General features: G+C 36.8%; 1 protein-coding gene across 1 annotated transcript; it reads right to left on the bottom strand.

The window, feature by feature from the left end:
* Positions 1 to 7,961: 7,961 nt before the first annotated feature.
* Positions 7,962 to 10,584, bottom strand: LOC145161438 (staphylococcal-like nuclease CAN1). Its single transcript, XM_079080950.1, has 9 exons — positions 10,217 to 10,584; positions 10,006 to 10,061; positions 9,771 to 9,885; positions 9,273 to 9,386; positions 8,873 to 9,060; positions 8,734 to 8,790; positions 8,503 to 8,662; positions 8,345 to 8,413; positions 7,962 to 8,267 (listed from the first exon to the last, which is right to left on the bottom strand). Exons 1-9 carry the CDS (start codon positions 10,460 to 10,462, stop codon positions 8,169 to 8,171), a joined length of 1,104 nt encoding a protein of 367 aa, XP_078937076.1. The 5' UTR covers positions 10,463 to 10,584; the 3' UTR covers positions 7,962 to 8,168.
* Positions 10,585 to 20,431: the final 9,847 nt, after the last annotated feature.

Genomic DNA, 20,431 nt, shown 5'->3' with positions numbered 1-20,431 from the left:
ACCTATCTTTAGTATAGCTTATGTTTCAATATAGTAAGGTTACTAGAAACTTATAATGAGTATTTGGGCTATTATTATGAGTTACATAAGTGTTGTTATAATATCTTTTTAACCACTCGCGGTACGGGGAATCAGGTTTGGAGGGCCGCTTGGGTTGCTGGATTCAGAAGTGTTATATGCCAAAATGATCCTGCCCTCCGGTGTTTCATGTCTGGCCCCTGTCTGTACATAGTGGGTGAAGAGTATTGTTTAACGCTTATATAACAGTAATAATAGCAAGACTATTAATTAGTCTCGTCAAACATTAGACTAAACTCTAGTGGTAATGATACTAGGTTTTGTCCGAGGGAAATTGTTTTAAGATTAACGAAGCGTTGTCCGAGTACCGAGTGACCACCTTATCAGGTGAGTGCATAGTTACTTTCATCTTACACATAGATATGAAGTATTTTATATAAACTACGTGCTATGTGTGCATATTATATGTATACTTGCTATCTATGATGGATGAACGATTTTATACAAGTTTTATATGATTTAAACTGTATATGTATTTATATCTACGTAATATGTTGGGTAAAACATGGGCAGGTGAAATATGAGTTGGATGATGAATTGAGAGGTGATATAGACCATGAGGTAAGGGTGAGAGGTGGACGATGTGAGAAGCCTTGTTCCCAAATGCTGGCCCCGTCATCTAGCAGAGTATGGATGACAACCACGGACTATTCTAGACAGTCAAGTGGAACACTAGCAGGCTCGCAACCTGTAGGTGTTGTGAACGATGTGTTCACCGGTGTACTGTAAAAACCTATTGACATGTATTGCGAGTGGACTCTCGAAAACGATACTTTCAATAAACGAGATAAACCCGGGCGACTATGCAGACTTAGTGCCCGAATCCTGGCGACTATGCAGACTTAGTGCCTAAACCCTGGTGACTATGCAGACTTAGTACCTAAACCCTGGCGACTATGCGGAGTTAGTGCCTGTTGTATAAACCCTGGCGACTATGCAGATTTAGTGCCTAAACCCGGTGACGATGGACTTCGTGTCAATTCCTTAGGATGATCCTTAGGAATGAATGAACGAGGAATAGCTGATTCTTAGGGTAAATCCTTAAGTGTAAATACGATAATGGGGATGAGTAATTGGGTTAATTGTTTGATGAATAAACATAATAATTATATTATTGTGGGTTGAAAACCCTATGTACTCACCAGGTTTCCCAACCTGACCCACTCCAGCTTATTTATATCACAGGTGTTGATATGAAGTCAGATTACACTGAGAGATTAAGGAGATATAAATCACTAGTGATAATGAATGTAAGTTCTGTTTATGCTTATGTTTCTGTATTGACGATGACATCCCAAATGTTTTAAAATGAATAAAAATACTTTTCTTCGGAAATACTTTGATAATGTATTTATCATGTTTTACTGGGAACAAATTCCGCAACATTTTTATTAAAAGAGGTACTCTGATTTTTTATAAAGCATAAACAAAATCGGTCTTTTCTGGCCGTGAAAATGGGGATGTCATAAAGATGAGTGTAACGCTCGTGTTTCAGGGCTAAGCAGTAGTAGATGATGTAATAGTCTAGGTCAACTATTGTAACTATTTTTGAAGTAATAAAGATCAATTATTGGAGTATTATGTGAATTATGTGAAATTATGTGCTTTATACTTAATTATAAAGATATAATTAATAAAGAATAAAAATAAGCGTCAAAATTAAAGTGTGAGATAAACCCAATATCTTTACATAAAGTTTTAGTGGTCGAAACAAGGATTTCGGAGATATAAAGAACGCCGAAATCCGAGTTATAACGAAGAAGTTATAATCCGTCGAAGTTTCGCGACGGAACCGACACAGCACCGGGAGCGTAAATAGTGGATTTACGATAGAGCAACTTTTAGCCTTAGCAATCTAAACGAGAGTCGTAGAATATGTTAAACCGAGAGCGTCCATAAAAAGAACGCCCAAATCTGACTTTGCATAAGGAAGTTATGATTTTTCGAAGTTTCGGCTTAGTAGTACACAATCTGGAGTTCGAATAGTAGATCGGTCGATTGTTGGCCGACACAACCCAAACGAGAATCGAAAATCTCGTTAATAGTAGCGCAACGGTAAAAAGACAAACGAAAACGGACATCGGATGAAGAAGTTATGAATTTTTAACGGACCAATCCTGTCCCGAACTGTTAACAATATAACTTGTAAAATAAAGTCAAAATTAGCCGACGGAGTCTAAACGAAAGTTGTAGAGTACATTCCCGCCTACGCGTGGATATAAAGAACGTTGAAAACGGAGCTCATATGCGAGAGTTACGAATTTTTAAAGTTTAGACTCGGATTTGAGAAGCCTATTGCTCGATTGATGACGTGGCCGAACCCCAGTCGTCTGATGAGCTCGCTTCACATGACGACACGTCGCCTTTCTCATTATGCCCCGCGTCCGAAACCAGGTACGCCCAGCGTACTTCGGCCTTGTGTGGTCCTAGAGAGGGCCGCGTAGCACCACCCGAAGCTCGCCACGTAGCAGTCTTATCCGAACTACGCCCCGCGTAGAGCTGCTGAACGCCCAGCGTTCGGAGGAGGCTCGCGCCTATAAAAGGCAGCGAAGGCTGCCGAGTTCCATGCACCATTTCCTCTTCTCTCTAGTTTCTTTCTCTTTCTAAGGTTTCTAACCCCCCCCCCCCCCTAAGCCTAGGTAAACCCCCTAGCACCCGAAGGAAGCCCCGAGGCTCCCGGAGTCCAGAGAAAAAGGGTCCTTCGGTTCAGAAACGCTGCTCCAAGCGAAGCCCGGTTTTCGAGAAAACCCGCTGTAAGTGAGCTACGCCTACGCTATTTTTAATATAGCTTCTAATTAATTATAGTAACATTATTAGGACCTTAAAATAATTATTTGGGCTATTATTATTAGTTATATAAGAGTGTTGCTTAACGCTTATATAATAGTAATAATAGCCAGACTATTAATTAGTCGCGGTTAACGTTAGACTAAACCCTAGTGGTATTGATACTAGGTTTTGTCAAGGGAAAATTGTTTTGAGATAACGAAGTGCTGCCCGAGTACCGAGTCACCACCTTACCAGGTGAGTGCATAGTCACTTTTATCTTACACATAGATATGAAGTATTTAATATAAATTACGTGCTATGTGTGCATATTGTCTGAATACTTGCTGTCTATGCTGATGAAAGATTTTTATACATGTTTTAAATGATTTAAACTGTATAAGTTTTTTATATCTACAAAAATGTTGGGGTAAAACATGGGTAGATGTAATAGACGGTGTGTGATAAAATGATGAGAGGCCTCGATGTTGTTGTTGTTGATTCTGTCATCTAGCGGAGTATGAATGACGACCACAGACTCTTCTAGACAGTCCAGTGGAACGCTAGCAGGCTCGCAACCTGTAGGTGTTTTTGAATGATGTGTTCACCGGTGTACTCCATCCCCCTCATGGTTGCCTTTAGGACATTTATTGATGAGGAACCCCCTTAGCAGTAGTGTCCATCCCGATGATGATCCTTAGTCTAGGTCCCTTATAATAGGTGTATAGGGACGTAATGTGAGGATAACGAGAATGGGTAATCGGGTTATTGTTGGTTGATGAAATTAATAACTTATTTATTGTGGGTTAAAAACCCTATGTGCTCACCAGGCTCCCAAGCCTGACCCACTCAGTTTCATGTATTACAGGTAGTGGCGCTCGAGCATAGATGTGATGTTTTGGATGAGGTATTACGGATATAGGCCTGTAGATATGAAATAATGTAGTAAGACTTATATTGTACTGTTTATGCTTTTGATCCGTATCGAACATGACATCCCGGGTCTTTTTAATGAAATACATTTCTATGGAAATGCTTTGATACATCTTTATCATATTTTTTATTTATTTTGGGAACAAATTCTGCAACACTTTTATGTAAAATGTTACTCTGATTTTCAAACAAGCTTAAACAAAATCGGTCTTTTCTGGCCATGAAAATGGGGATGTCACAACAAGTCAGAGTGATTTTAGTGATTTGGGATTCGTGTGTGGAGTCGCTTGTTATTCGGGGCATATGCTAAGTCATTTACAGTTTGGATTAAATAATCTCAGAGTAATTGATTTGACCATGTTGCACAGCTCTCGTTTGAGTCTAACCGTTGTAAGTATGAATCTTCTACTCGAAGGATTATCTGAGCCTTCTGTCAAGTATAAGTGTTTTGCAGCTGTTTATGGTCAGTTACTTTGTTCCCAATGGTAGCATTAAGATAATCAGGGGTGAAAGTGTTCTGTTTAGTCTAGTATTCAATGTGGAATTTTCATGGTAATGGCTCAGTGTAGGCGGTTTGTCAGGGAGTCAGACCAAATTGAGACTTCAAGTTTCGGAAAGGTAGAAGTGGTTATGTGCATGGGTTTATGGATTCGTCTTCGTCAGGTCGAAGAGTCCTGCCATGGTTCGGTTCGGTTGCTTTGGGAAAGTCGTTGTATGCTCAGGGTTTTCGGTTGCGCTCCTCGGGTTGCTTGGTATGATCTGAGTGTTAGCGAAGAGTGATTTCGAGGACGAAATCTAATTTAAATGGGGGAGAGTTGTAACACTCGGTTTCAGATTACTTCATTATTCGGGGTTGTGGCCCAATCATCAGTTATCATGAGGCTTAGGGCCTTGGGGAAGAAAGGATTTGAGCCTTTTTGGATGTGGGTGCTACATTTTAAGTTATTCGAGTGTTCGATGGCGTTTCGGAGCCCAAGGGTATAATCGTAAATTTGCTAGTTCGGGCCTTTATGAATTTTGAGCTCTGGTTTGGGAAGTTTTAAGGTGATGGTGAGTTGTTATAAGCATAGAGTTTCTCGTCACCTTTCCGTGGATATAAAGTTCGTTGGAAACGGACTTGGGACGAAGGAGTTATGGCCGAATGAAGTTTGAGTGGTTTGGAGGGCCATCTAGTATGCGGGGCGTACTAGATATATACGCAGGGCGTACTAGATATGTACGTAGGGCGTACTGAGTAGAGTAGTCATGAGTGGTCTTCGAGTACGCCGAGCGTACCAAGGGGTATGTGGGGCGTACTCCTTTCAGCCATGAACCCCGAAATTGTGACCCTTGACCCTATTTAAACCTCATTTCTTTCATGAGCCTCATCTTTAATCAACCTCTAAGCCTACTAAACCCTATAAGTCGACCCTGAACCTATATCTTGGATCTTTTAAGCCATGGTGAAGAATCACCACCTGGAAAGGAGCTTGTAGATCCAGAAGTTTGCCATCTTTTGCAATCTATTGAAGGTAAAAATCTTTGATCTTGCTCACTCTTTGGTTAGATCTTCTTATTGGGTTTGTTCATAGTCCTTTTAGCTTCTTTTGGTGGCCCTTGTGAGATATGGTTGTTTCAGAGGTTTGATCTTGTGGATCTGGACGTTTTAGGTGTCCCAAAGGCATACAAATGTGATTTTTATGGTTTATTTAGAGTCATGCATGTGTTAAGACCTTTCATTTAGCTCTTTTGAGCTCTAGAGTCCCATTAAGCCATGTATGCAAGTAAAGTTACCAACTTTACATCATAAGTTATCCATGGGAAGTAGATCTGAGAATTTGAAGCAAGGACATAAGTGGTTAAGTGCTTAATGGAGAAGGTTGGGGTTCAGGGGAGTACGTTGGGCGTACCCATCTGGTACGCTGCACGTACTGGCCCCAAAGGGTGTACGCTGGGCGTACCAGCTGAGTACACGGGGCGTACTCGGCCTGTTGGGTTTTTCTTGTTATGTTGACTTGTTGTCCATGGAGCGTTGACCAGAAGTTTGACCAGGTTTGACCATTGGTTATTTTGAGCCTTTTTGAATGTTGGGCCTCGTCGGGTTAGGCTCATGATAGGTTTGGGCCCAATTTAGATATTTGGGCCTTGGTGAGTCTTATGGTGTCATTTCGGGTTTGGGCTATCGTTCGGGCTTGGATTGCTTAGGGCTTTGTTAGGCCATAAGTGGGCTTTGGATGAGTATTTGGTTTGTGAGCCTTTGATTGTGAGTTTGGGCCGTAGTCTTGGACCAAACTAGGTGAGGGGTAAAATGGTTTTTTTACCCCATATATGAATTATTGGATTGGGTATTGGAACCCAAATGTTAATTGAATGTCTTCATGTTTATTAGCGCGTGGATTCTAGCGGATCTGCAGTCAGAGATATGTTCGTAGGTTCAGCTATCGATGTGAGTCTCCTTTCGTAGAATTCGTGGGTCGAAGGCACCAAGGCCGGCATACTAGTTATGTTATAGTATGATGATTGTCTTTGTGATAATTGTCAGTTGTTTGTTATGTTTGGTATGTGGTATTTGGGGAACTCACCAAGCTTTGTGCTTACAATTTGTGGTTTATGGTTTCAGGTACTTCCGGTTCGAAAGGAAATGACCCGGTTTGATCACAGTGCATACACCCGTGTTTTTCAGCAATTCGTGATCTTGGGATTCTACTCTGATAATTGTTTTACTATGGAATACTTTTAAATGTTTGAATAAAGATAAATGAATGTTTAAATATATATTAAAAATGAAAATTTTACCCTATGATTTTTGGGACGTTACAATATTAGAATACAAATATTCAAATAATTTTTATACAATATTAGAATATTCTATAAATTCTAATAGTTTTAGTAAAATATAAGAATATTTTAACATATCAAACAACTCTAGTAAAATACTGGAATATTTTAATATTCTAAAAAATTACATTTGAATATTTATAGTTTAATATTTTACTAAAATATTTCTCGTATATTTAAAAAAAACGGTAATTATTTATTTTTATTTTTTATTTTTTGATCTCCAAGATGAGTGACTAGGATCGTGTCCACATGTATCACAAATTTAACATGGTCTCAAATGAATTCGTTAAAAGAAAACTGATTATTTTTCAAATGTAAGGGACCACTTGGGTAAATATTTGAAAGCTGGAGGTGAATACGTTAAAATTGGAAGGGTCCAATGGTAATTTCCTCAAAAAAAAAAGCACGCGCACCCACTCTCGCAAACTCGCCTAACGCGTGACACGCTCTCCCCAAGACACGTGCCGCATTGTGGTTTGTTGGGTATTTTTCTATTTCCACATAATATGTATTTCGCTTATAACTTTTTTTTTCGTTAAATTTTTTTTAAATACCAACGTTCTTAAAATTTAATTTTCTACAAAATAACATAATTATAAAATTTTGAAAAAAAAATAATTTTTTTAATTTTTAATATTTATAAAAACCTCAGAATAAAAAATTTCCAAAAATTATAAAAATTTCCACTATATTAGTGACTTTGTAAAAAGAATTTTTAAAAAATAAGGTGTTTTAAATGTCAAACTTGATTTTAAAAGATTAAAAGTTTAATTAAAATATTTAATTAGTCTTAATTATTATATTTTTTATCATTCAAAATTAAATTATTCAAAAAATATAATGATCCAAATGTTGTATTGAATAAATTTTTTATTTAATTCAATATATTATGATCCAAAAATATATGATGCATAATATCGTTGAGTTGCTTATGTATCAATGACCTTGGGGAGTGTGAGAGGATTAGTTGTAGAATTTGAAGCTTAGATGGAGCAGGAGCGCTGCTTCAATTAGTTTCAACACATTCACTTATGTAGCAATGAATTTTATCGTTCCAAATTTGTTCATATGTTATCAGCTTCTGAACCCTAACCGAGGCGGTGGAGATTAGGGTATATGGTGGTGGAGACGGTGGTGTTCGCACTATGCTTATCGGAGAAGATTAAGGCATATGGTGGTGCGATTGATGGTTGATAGGCAGCAGCAAAGTGGTGGTGGGGCGTAGATGGTGCTGCTGCGATGGTATACATTAAAATAGACGTTCAATAGCGCTTTCATTTCGTAAACAAATGAAAAACTATGCATATACCCTCGACTTTTGTGGGAAATATTAGCAATTACAATCACATAATGAATGAAAGATATTTTCTGGGAAATATTAGCAATTACAATCACATAATAACATATACTTTAGTACAAGTCTTTGTATGCACACTTCAGTTACGTACAATCTACATTTCTTGTAAAAATTAGTATAATTTTTTGTATAAACGTTCTATGGAATTCATTGTTCTCATTTTCTCATCAGAAATATATAAATAGTTATTTTAGTTTGCTCTGTTTACGATAAACTATTTATTGTCACGACGATTCTTTCTCCATTCCCATGGTTTTTCAGGATGTGCTGAAGCCCACAACCCAATTCTCTTAGCTCTCGCATCTTTCTCCCACTGTTTATAGAACCAATTTTCAGAAATAAGATCGTTCACGTTTCAATCAAATAACACAAAAAAAGAGTTAATTTTACCTTTTCTAATTCGGGTCGTTTGTCATAAGCTGTGTAGTGCCACACAAGTCCTTTCTTCAACATCATTTCCTGTTTGTTTAAAAACATTCGAGTTTACATCTCACATTTTCAACTGTATAATCTTCCATAAAATTTCATATGTTTAATTTAAGTTCTACCTGAACAAAAACTCCATTGCAGTAAATATCACCAACACAACGACCATAACGATCTTCATCAAAGATATAAACTTTCAAACACTTTCCCAGAACCATCTTGCTAAGTTCTTCTTTTGCCTCTTTCCCATATGGCATAGCACTTTCTGGAGCATCGATTCCCCTGTTCCATTATTACACGATTTTTTTAACTTACTAAAAAAGAAAATACTTTTATAATAATCTGTATTTTACCTTAGTCTTATACGATACTTGCGGGCTAGAATTTCGTTGTTTTGGTTATCAATCATTCTGCATTATTTAACAATTAATAATTATGCAAGTTACATGATTCTATCACTAGAGATAATGAAATGGTGGAAAGGTGAGTTACCGATATCCAGCACTTATAATTTGCTTGTGGAGTGCATCTGCCTTGGTGTAATTCCTCTCTGCACGTGCTCTCGCGCGTTCTGCTGCTGCCACATGTACGTCTCGAGGAACATTTGCGGCCTCCCGAGGATCCAAGGTACTAACATAAACCGTAACCGTATCCCCATCTGCCACACTCTTTGGATCCACCTAGTTTTTGTCACGTAAGATAAAAATAATTTCAAATAAAAAATTATGGCCTGTTTGTTATGCAAGACATGACATGACAGGACAGGTCTGCATTTGCTGTGCAGTAGACTAGATTGGGACAAGACATGTATGCAGTTGACTGGATTGAGACAAATGTTAATGAGACAAAATTGTAATTTGGAAAGGAAAGTAAGATGTATAGAAGTTCTTACGGGAAGCGAGTTTAATTCATACTTGAGTCCATGGGGAACTGGCGGAGCTTGGCTGGCAGTAGTGACCTCAGCCGTGGAATGAGGTAGAGGGAGACCATAATAAGATAACAAGCCCTTCACAAAGTTGGTCAAAAATACTAAATTTAGAGTTCATGTTGCATACATCTATATACACAAGTTATATATACTTTTATGAAAGAAACGGCAACGTACTTATCTTAATTTTTCATTTCTTTCTATTACAACGTTTTACTTTGAAAGTGTACCGAATAATTGCAATGTCATCCAAATAGAAAGCAATTTTCACTATTATAATTGAGTGGAGTTTCCAAAGTAAAATGTCTAAATAAGAAAAAATAAATAAAAGTACAAATGCTCTAAGTGGGTAGATTTGTCAAACAGCAATGCAATCATGAAAAAACCGTGTAATATTATAAATGAAAGTAAAATGTTATAATAAACAAATAGATATACATATACATATATATATATATATACCTCAACATCGGCTTTTTTGTGATTTTTTAAGGTGTAAACTATGAGCTTGGAAACCTCTTCGGGTGAGTTTGGAGGAGGGTGTGATTGTTGGAAAGCCTCGGAAAGTTTGCTAAACCTTCAATACATCATTTGTAAATAGATTCAAAAAAAAGTCAACCATAGAACAATGGATGGTTACATTTATACTAGTGAGGTTTTTTAGAGGAAGGTGTGGGTAAAACTGTAAAAATGATACCAGTTAGACTGAGCTTTCTTGGATGAAACGACATGCTTACTCAAACCTTCAGGTACCTGCAACACAAACCCACAATTGGGTTAATTTGTTGAAAAACGAATTAAGATCTTTTAGTGAGTGTGAATTATCTTGAAAAGAAGTAAATTCGCGAATCCGAAGTTACAGGTGAGCTGAATTTTGTGGATGGGTGATCTTGTTATTAAATTGGTACCTGGGAAGTCATTTCAAAGTGATGGATATCACGACCGAGGGCTGAGACACCCGCGGAGGTCGGAGAAACGCCGTGGTAGCCATGTGATTGCTGTTGATAGCCCTGTGCTTGCTGTTGATAACCCTGTGCTTGCTGTTGATAGCCATGTGCTTGCTGTTGATTCACCCAATTACCACCACCACCACCACCACCGGTAGTTGGCTTGGAAAAACATTCACCAATCAAAAACCTCACTGCGTTTCCCATACCTTGTAATGTACAATTATACCCTCTCCTTTAGATTTTTCTGATAAATTTCTGGAGAGAGAGAGAGAGAGAGAGAGAGAGAGAGAGATCTGGTTTGTTGGGTAATGATAAAGGGAACGTTGCTTTGGAAATTGAAGAGGGGCGTTTTGGGAAGAAAGGTATCATGTCCAAATGATATTTTGCCACGTGGTGGTCTATGATTTGTCGAAAAGTGCCAGCTCGGATAGTGGGGTTAGTCGACTATTTTATCCATTTATGAGGTTCGTTAAAGTCAGTGATCAACCAAATACGGCAACAAGAAGCGTAGCTTGCCAAATATTACAACACACGGCTTCTCCACATTTTAAGTGAAAAGACATAATTACCCTCGATTTCTGAACCTTAAGGAAGATTTGAAGAACCCACATGGACTACCGACATGTTAGCTTGAATTATGCAGTGAAGGTCAACACACATGCCCAAAGTTAATGTCTTAATCTGATTTAACTGTCCTTATGGTTTATTAATCCAGAAAGTCAACATATGGTATACAAATATCAAATATGAAATACATTTGGGTCTGATAAGTGATAGAATAATTAATCTATTAGGCTCATTTTATTACGAATAACAAAACGGATTATACTATCTTTCACATTCATACGATTGAAAATGGAACTAATGTTTTTGAGAATAAATTACAATTTTTATCTTTTCCTTAAATTTACAATATTTTTATTTTTACTTTTTCTGAATAACCACCGTCTACCAAAACCAAAATGATGACAATGGGCCAAAGCCCAACAAGAGAGCCAAGAAAGATAATTGGGGTGTGGGGGCCACACCGGAGTGAGGATAAGAGAAGAAAAAAGAAAAAACAGAGCCAAAAAAGAAAACCGAAAGATTTATGATTTGGTCGTCCCATTTAATTCATTGTCACCCATCTTTTACTTGGTTTTAACGATATAAAGTACATTAAAATAAAAGCTAAAATGGTTAAAACATGAGTGACATATATAAGTTTGATATTAAGTTTAGGTGATATTCACGTGTATTTGTTCTTTAATGTCGTAAACCTACTTTATATTATCTCCTAAATTCATAAAAGCTTAAATAAATTATCTAAGTTAAGATTGATACTAATTTAACACGAAGGTTTAGATAACAACTATATTTATTTTATTTTATTTTCATTCTTACTTTTATAGCAACATTTTGCTGGTATCATACACTTTTTGTATACCGTATATCCATAGCAATATGTAAAATTGGTCAAGTCGCATAAAACAGATATGACATCGCGATGCCTATCTAGTTGGTAATAGTGTTTTATAAATATAAACTCATATATAAAATTTTGATGTTTAGTTAATTTAAATTTTTTATTGACTATATTGTCCTTATCATTTTTATGTATCATTTATTTATTATTTATAATTTAGAAAACACAAACTCTTCCAAAAGTCTAAACCTAATTTAACTCTCTCCTTTTCACTGCTTTAATAAGATTATCTAAAGTACCATAATCCATGCATAGCCACTATCACCGGGCCGCCGCTAGAAACCTCTAGATGCCTTTGTAGCACCATCTTCTACGATGAACAACTCCTACTGTTGCAGGTTTGCATTCAAAATGAACAACCAATCTAAACTCTAAAGTCACCATCAAACGTCATTGGAAACCTGTACACCATCGCCTTTGCACAACCACTTTCTTTGATAAACAACTCACACCATTGCGGATTTCTATTCTAAAGTCACCATCGACTGCCAACCACCCACCACCTCTCTATCTACTATGCCTCTCTCTAACGTTCTTGAAGCCACCTATAAACAAACATCCACCACCGTTGCTCGACTGCATCAAAGGTTGGCTTGATTTTTGCAACACTCATGAAGCCGTCAAGGAACAACCATCCACCACTTGTTGATTAGATTCCACATGAAAATTATGCTCGATTGCCCTGAAAAACAAAATGCATATTTGATTCGATCTTAGTGGGGATTTATGTATAAATTTGATTTTGAGGTTTGATTTTCATGTTTGATGTTTGAGTTTGATTTTGATTTCAGCCTTAAGTTTTGGTTTCATATGATTTTTTGTTGGTGGTGACAGGTGGTGGTTGTCGGATGGGAATAGGGGTGTCAATGGTGACTAGTAATATTTTTCGTAAGTGAACGTTTATGTGAGTGGTGATTGTCAGATATTTGAACAAGGATGAGATGGGGGTAAAGAATTTAGGTCGCAATAAAATAAATTACCAATAAAAGATATAAATAATCTATAAAAACTAAAAAATGATACAAAATGATATTTAACAAGGACAATTTAATGATTTCATATCTAAAAAAATGAAAACCGTAACAAAATCATATGGTTTGACCAAATTCACATTTAATTAACATGATGATTGTGATCGTCTAATTAAATGATTATCGATCATCATCATCGTTGACTTTAATTTAAATAAGAAACAAATAGTCGTCTCCCAAATACCGATAAATTATATGTTACATATATTTTTTCAGTTACTAGTACTCAAAAGATTTAAGACAAGAAAAAAATTGAATTGTAGTTATTAACATCAAAACTCAATGAATAAATCAAATATCATAAATAAAAATCTTTTTAATTATAATAATTTTAAATAATATGATTTCAAATTAATATAATTTAATATAATGGATTAACATTCATCTGGATATTAAATGACTATTTATTATAAAAAAAAAGTTATTTGAATGACTATTATTGTTAATGTTAATTTCTTACGGATTATCGCTTATCCACTATAAAAATGAGCAATTTCCACACAATTTCTCTAGTTCTTCTTACCGGTGGTAAACTTCAACACGACCTACCACATAAACATGTGGATTTGTTTAAAAATATTCAATTTGTTTAATTTAACTGACTGGACAACATTACATAAAAACTAGACAAATAAAATTAGGATCTAAACTTTTAATACGAAAAATGACATAGAAAATATTAGTTTATTTATATACAACTTTTTTTTAATGTTTTAGATAAACCGAATATATATGTCTAAAAGAAAAACAAAATAGTGAAGAAAACTTTAGGTTGTAAGTTGTTTCGCCTTTAATGTAGTATCTACTAATTAACCTCTAAATCAATGTTCATTTTTAGTTTTTCATTTTTGCATTAATATCTCATAAACCATAAGTTCACTTCGGCCTTTCCCTCTTTAAAACTTATTTTGAATATTGCACTTAGGCTAAAATGTGTTTGTAAATTTTTTATCTATGAAAAGGAGTATCACATAGACAACATGTAAGTATTTGTATTTCTTAACAATCGAGTTGTGATTTTTTTACCGATGAAAAAAAAATAAAAATCTTAAGTTTGCATGTGACCAATCAACAGCCACAATGGAAACAAAAGTCTAATTTATCAACACTGGAAGTATACCGACGTCATAATACAACAATACAACAAGCAAAAAAAGAAGTGGGGCGGTGTTTACCACCGACAAAACATGCAAAACCAGATAACCAACGGTAATATTGTTACCACTCCATGCACTCGTATACATGCTAAACTACTCCTCCTTGTTTTTCAAATTTTTCAGCAAAATTTTCAACCTATTCTAATGTTTCACCTCTCAAGACATTAGTTTAGCCGTTTTCAATCATGACATTAATATTGCCCTTAGCTCTCGTAAACTATTACTCCTTGTTTTTTATGTGAGATGTTAGAAATTTGGGATAATAATAGCCTTGGAAATTCTGAGAATTGTGTATACACTTTCAGATTAAAGTATTTGGGTGGTACTCCCACCCTTTAATCGGATAAAACTCAGAAATGAGAACAAGAACAGAAAATTTGGGTGTTATGAATTTCGTGTGTTGTTGTACCAGGAAACATGATGACCAAAATGATTAAGTAGTTTATTTGTCTGAAAACTGTCAAGGCAGTTTTCTTTGTCCAAAAAACTACTTCAACTGTCAAAACCAATAACAGTCACTAAAAACGGATTCTTAATAAAGGTCAAAATGAAGTAAAAAATCGGGTTCATTTACAGAAAATTCAGATTTCTAACCTCATCCAGGGGCTTTGCCCCTTGGACCCCGCCAGGGGCTGCCGCCCCTTAGACCTCGCTCCCAGGGGCGTTGCCCCCGGACCCTCGTTCGTTTACGGGCTTCTCCCCTAAATGACAGTCTACTTTGAATCTTGAAAAAACTTAAACAAGTGTGCACTCTGCACCTTCCTTACTTGTTTAATATTCATCAAGATTGAATTTTGGTCAACAAGTCAATCCATTACACTTAAATACACTTGATGATACAAAATCACCAACAAACTGTTGGATTAGGTGTCTAAGCCCATAACTATAATTGGTATGTACTTGAATTGATAGCAGCACAGTCCTTTTAGGTTGCCCTCAACCTAGCAACTGGACAAGGAAATTATGAAAGGAGAGATATTAATTTATAAGATTAATAAATTAATATATAAATGATTTATTAATATGTTAAAAGATTAATATATTAATTAGAAATCATTATGTTTAATTAATAGTTAGCCAGAAATTAATCAGAATTAATTTTGGGGTTAAAAGAATTAATTATAAAGTGCAGGGACTAGTTTGTAATTAACTAATAGTTGAGTGGAAGGATCCAGAACCCCCTTGGAAGGAGGTGGACGAAATTCATAGGGGAAATCCTAGAGATTTCGTCCAACGGGTCCAGATAAGGCCCTTGGATCTTGCTTAGGCCCTAAGCAAAGGATAACTAAGGTTTTCCCTAAACCCTAGATCCCTCAGCTATTTAAGGAGCCTCCTGGCTCACATTTGAGGACACTGATTTCTTTGGAAGAAACCCTAAGGCCGAAATTGCATACTCTCTCCATCCTCTCTCCTCCAAGTTTCCTTCTTGCTAGTTCTTGGGTGTGATTCCATTAGAGACATTACATTTGTGGTGCTAAGCTTCCAAGAAGATCAAGATCAAGATCAAGAGGATTATCAATTATTTGCTATAACAATTGAAAGGTATGTAACTCCTAAACCCTAGTTTGTTAATTTCGAAATTAGCCTCTCTCCTCTAGGGTTCTTGTTTTGCAATTCAAAGTTATATGTTCAATAGTTAAAACATAGATCCAAAGTAGGTTGCATGTGAACTTAGGAATTGTTTTCTAGTTTATTTGTTTTACCTAAAACCCATCAGTGGTATCAGAGCCATTGTTTGTTTTAAATTGAATTGCTATAATTGTTGAATTGCAAATTAGGGTTTATAGTTATTAAACCCTAAAGGCCAAATTTTAGATTTCTAGGGTTTTGGATAAAAGGGTTTTTTCGAAAACCCTAGCCTCCAAAGAACCCTAATCGAAATTAGGGTTAGGGTTTTGAAAACCCTAGCCTCCTCCCTTGTAAATTTCGAAATTGCTAGAAGTTTTAGGGTTTCTTGTTTTGGATAATTGTTACTTAATTAGATTAATTGGATAATTATCCTTACCCTATTTTTCGAAATTTAGAGGGATAAGGATTATGATTAAATTAATTGATTAATTTAATTAGATAATCCTTACAAGATTTAATAATTTGATTAATAGTTAATTAAAAGATAAATATTAAATCTAGTTAATTAGTTTATTTAAATTTAAATTTAATAGTTTGAATTTCGAAATTTATATAAACCCTTGAAGTTTTAAAATGTTTTAAAACACACCCTATATATGTATTATGATTAAAAGTTTAATATTATATATGTATAAGAATATGGTCAGTCAAATCGCTAGTATGCCTCATTCACGAAGCTAATCTATAAGGGGGTATAAGGAAACTGCCTATAAAATGGTAGTTGAATGGGTGTCCACTCTCACCCACCGCTTCCTTGATTAGTGGAGGGTCGTTAGCAGAACGGATTTGATAGGACAACTACTTCTCATTAAAAGTATAATGACATTAAAGAAAGTACTAGAACATTATTTTTTAAATCCCAACTCTAGTTACTTTAGGAAAAATGTGAAAAGTATGCTAATCCATGAAATTGCACATTATGCTTTATTGGTCGTTAGTGGAGCGTGTGTGGTTAACCAGCACACTAAAGGGCACTAATAAAGAGTAGTAATGGGTATCTCATAATTGTCATTTTGATGGAGCGTGTGTGGTTTACCAGCACATCAATAGTTGATGATAAAGACAATGAGGTTACCAAGCACATTTGCATGGTTATTCACATCTTGTTTGTGATCCTCGGCATCCCAGTCACAAATAGAAGAGCATAATCTGAGATTAAAACATGTCATTGAATAGTTTCAATGTATCTCAAAAGAATTAGGAATTTCACTTCGTTTGTTTCGTCTAATGGTGGAATTGGTGAATCGTCATTCACCTACCTTTATGAAATTTACACTTGGATCTCGGCATCCCATTTCTAAGTTGTGAATCTTCATAGTTGGATCCTAACCTTGATATTTTATCTTTGGGTTATTATATTGAGGTATCTTGAAATCTAACTAAAACTTTCTTTCTTTTCAGATGTCTACTCCTGGAAACACTTCTGATTCATCCTCCTCCAACCAAAACTTCTCTTTGCTCAATATCTGCTCCAAAGTCGTTATGGATGGCTCTAACTATAACGATTGGATGCGTAACATCAAGATGGTGCTTCGTTTTGAGAACAAAGAATATGTTCTTGAAAAGGAGCTCAAAGAGCTTGATGAGTCTGAAGCTACTGCTGAAGAATATGCTGCCTACAAGAAACATTATGATGATGCTACCAAAGTGGCATGCATCATGGTGGCAACTATGTCCCCAGAATTGCAAAGGTACTATGAGGACTACTGGCCTTTTGAGATGAACAAGGACCTTATGGAAAAGTACCATAAGCGAGCTCGTCAAAAAAAATTTGAAGTAGTCAAGTCACTCATGGCTTGCAAGATGAAAGAAGGGGAATCGGTTGTGTCACATGTGCAAAGAATGCAATGCTACATAGAGCGTTTGGTCAAGCTCAACATTCACTTTGATGAGGAATTGGCCATTGACATGGTCTTGAACTCACTACCTGATTGTTATGGTCAGTTTATTCTAACTTACCATTTGAACAATACTGAGCAGACCTTGGCCCAATTGCACAACTTGTTGCAGACAGCTGAGGCAGGAATGAAGGGTAAAAGTATACCCTCCACGCCTACAAGTGCCCCTGTGTTGGCTATTGGACAGGGAAAGGGGAAAAAGAGGAAAGGTCCTCCCAAGCAAAACTGGAAGAGCAAGTCTCAAGTTGGGTCGTCTAGTAATGGCCCAAAGGCTAAGCCCAATGGTTCCACTCCCCATGTTTCTGATCCAAAAGAGGCCGTTTGCTTTTACTGCAATCAAAAGGGGCATTGGAAGAGATCTTGCCCACAATATCTGCAAGATATCAAGGATGGCAAAGTGAAGCCATCTTCGGCAGGTATTTACACTATTTCTGCTAATAACTCATTATCTTCTCGTTCATGGGTCCTTGATACAGGATGTGGTTTTCATATCTGTTCTGATTTGCAGGGACTAAAGGAAAGTGAGGAGATAGAGCGAGGAAGGATAAACTTGATCATGGGAAACAGAAAGTCTTCACCAGTGACCAAGATCGGAGTTTATCAGCTTCTGCTTAGCAATGATGTTAGATTAGATTTAATAAATTGTTGTTATTCGTCTGAGATGACGAGAAACATTATTTCATTTCATGCATTGTTCAGACAAGGTTTCAAATATTCTTTTAATGATTTGAATGGTTCAATTTCTGTTTATAAGAATGGTGTTTTTATGTTTGAAGCTTTACCTTGTGATGGTGTGTATGAAACAGTGACTTGTGTTGATAGCTTAGGAAATAGTGTACTTAATATTGACTTGTCTAATAGTGTAGACAAGGCATGCTTGTGGCATTGTCGTCTTGGACACATTAACAAGAAACGCATAGCCCAACTCCAAAAGGATGGAGTGTTGGAATCATTTGACCTAAAATCAGATGATATGTGTGAATCTTGTCTTTTGGGAAAGATGACAAAATCACCATTCATAGGGTCTTGTGAAAGAGGTGAAGGTCTGTTGGATCTCATACACACAGATGTGTGTGGTCCCTTCAGATCAACTACAAGAGATGCTAATCGATTCTATGTGACTTTCACTGACGATTATAGCAGATATGGATATATCTACTTGATCAAGCATAAGTCAGAAACTTTTGAAAAGTTCAAAGAGTTTAAGCATGAAGTCGAAAATCAATTGGACAGAAAGATAAAGATACTTAGATCCGATAGAGGCGGGGAGTATCTTAGTATCGAGTTTAACGACTATCTGAAAGAATGTGGGATAGTCTCACATTTGACTCCTCCTAGGACACCACAGTTAAATGGTGTAGCTGAGAGGCGTAATCGAACCTTGTTAGACATGGTTCGTTCTATGATGAGTCGGGCTTCGCTTCCCATTCACTTCTGGGGGTATGCCTTAGAGACAGCCGCCCACATCCTCAATCTTGTCCCTACAAAGAAGGTTGCCAAAACACCTCACGAAATGTGGACAGGGAAAGTTCCCTCGTTAGCACATATTAAAGTCTGGGGTTGTGAAGCTTTCGTAAGACGAGAGACTCACGACAAGCTAGCAGCTAGAAGTGAGAAATGTGTTTTCATTGGTTACCCAAAGCAGTCTTTTGGATATTTGTTCTACAGGCCTAGTGAGAACGTGGTCTTTGTAGCACGAAGAGGAGTCTTTATTGAAAGAGAGCTCATATCCAAAGAGGACAGTGGGAGCACTATTGACCTTGAAGAAATTCAAGAGTCAGCCAATGAAGGAACCTTAGATGACACTAGCACTCAACCAGAGGAAACAGTTCCTGTTGAACCAATCGATAACTCATTACCTCTTAGAAGATCCACTAGGGTGAGTGTGCCACCTGAGTTGTATGGTTTTCATATTACTTCAGATGGTGACACATGTTAGGATCGAGACACTTAACACACCACTCTAAACACAAGAACAACAAAGATTTAAGGTGGTTCGGTCTATTTCTGACCTACGTCCACACGAGGGTAACTAGGAGTGTATATATTTTTTCTGTGAAGTTTGTGATGGATACATCCTTACAAATACAGAGCAATCTCATTTATAGAGATTGAAATTGAGAAAGTATATTAAAAAAGAAAAAAAAACATTCGGGTCTTCATCCACTACCTCAAAACATGGATGTCCCCTTTTTCTTTCTCCATGTTTTCTGGCTTTCCTTGTTTCCTGCCACTTCTTTTGACTAGCCCAATGGCATCACACTCAACAATCTCCCACTTGAAGCCACGAAACAATCTTCACCATAGCTTCAATTGTGTATCTGTATTTCTGTAAAAACTTTTGATCTTGACTCCTTCCTAGTTACCCTGGCCTTCTCTTCAATTGACCTGAAGGCTAGTTGAAGCTTCCGTTAGCTCCAACACATCAGTCATGGCTAAGTCTGCCACTGACCTGTTCTCTGTCTCCACCGGCTCCCACTGAAATGAACTGCCCGATCCTGGAACATCCTGAGAACAAACGACACTCTCTATGTGAAACAGATAATCTGGAGAGACTTTTACAGATGGAATACTGGTTCTCTTAACCCACTGTGTTCTGGGTATTCTAGCTGAAACAAAGCCCATGCTCCCACTGCTATGAATGCCCTTGACTGGTTTTTCTGAACTGTTCCAAACACGTTCAACCTGAATCTGACCTGTGATTCTGGGTTTGCCATCTGCAAAGCAAACCTTCTTCTGTCCACGAGACTCTATGAACCGGATTTTGTTTTTCTTCTGAACTGGGACGGTTACTCCCTCAGATGGTAATCTGACCATATATAATGAACCCCTATTATGTCTACGAGCTATCACAAGATTTCCTTTGACAACCTTCCACTGCCCATTCCTGAACTTAACCTCGTGCCCCTGTTCATCCAACTGCCCAACAGAAATCAGCTGTTTCTTCAGACTTGGAATTACCCGGACATCCTTCAAAGTCCATGGACCAACTG

Source organism: Lactuca virosa, chromosome 2, assembly GCF_052849685.1.
Source record: "Lactuca virosa cultivar CGN04683 chromosome 2, Lactuca_virosa_CGN04683_v6, whole genome shotgun sequence".
NCBI classification, from domain to species: domain Eukaryota; kingdom Viridiplantae; phylum Streptophyta; class Magnoliopsida; order Asterales; family Asteraceae; genus Lactuca; species Lactuca virosa.
The sequence above is the reverse complement of the archived record's forward strand: the minus strand, read 5'-3'. Positions and strand labels throughout refer to the sequence as shown.

Bases quoted from the DNA above. Each gene is read 5' to 3' on its own strand.
- LOC145161438 (XM_079080950.1), bottom strand. From the start codon at position 10,462: ATGGGAAACGCAGTGAGGTTTTTGATTGGTGAATGTTTTTCCAAGCCA. The intron at 10,062-10,216 runs GTACCAATTTAA...TTTGTGTTGCAG, and splicing joins ACTTTGAAATGACTTCCCAG to GTACCTGAAGGTTTGAGTAA. The intron at 9,886-10,005 runs GTATCATTTTTA...GATGTATTGAAG, and splicing joins AAGAAAGCTCAGTCTAACTG to GTTTAGCAAACTTTCCGAGG.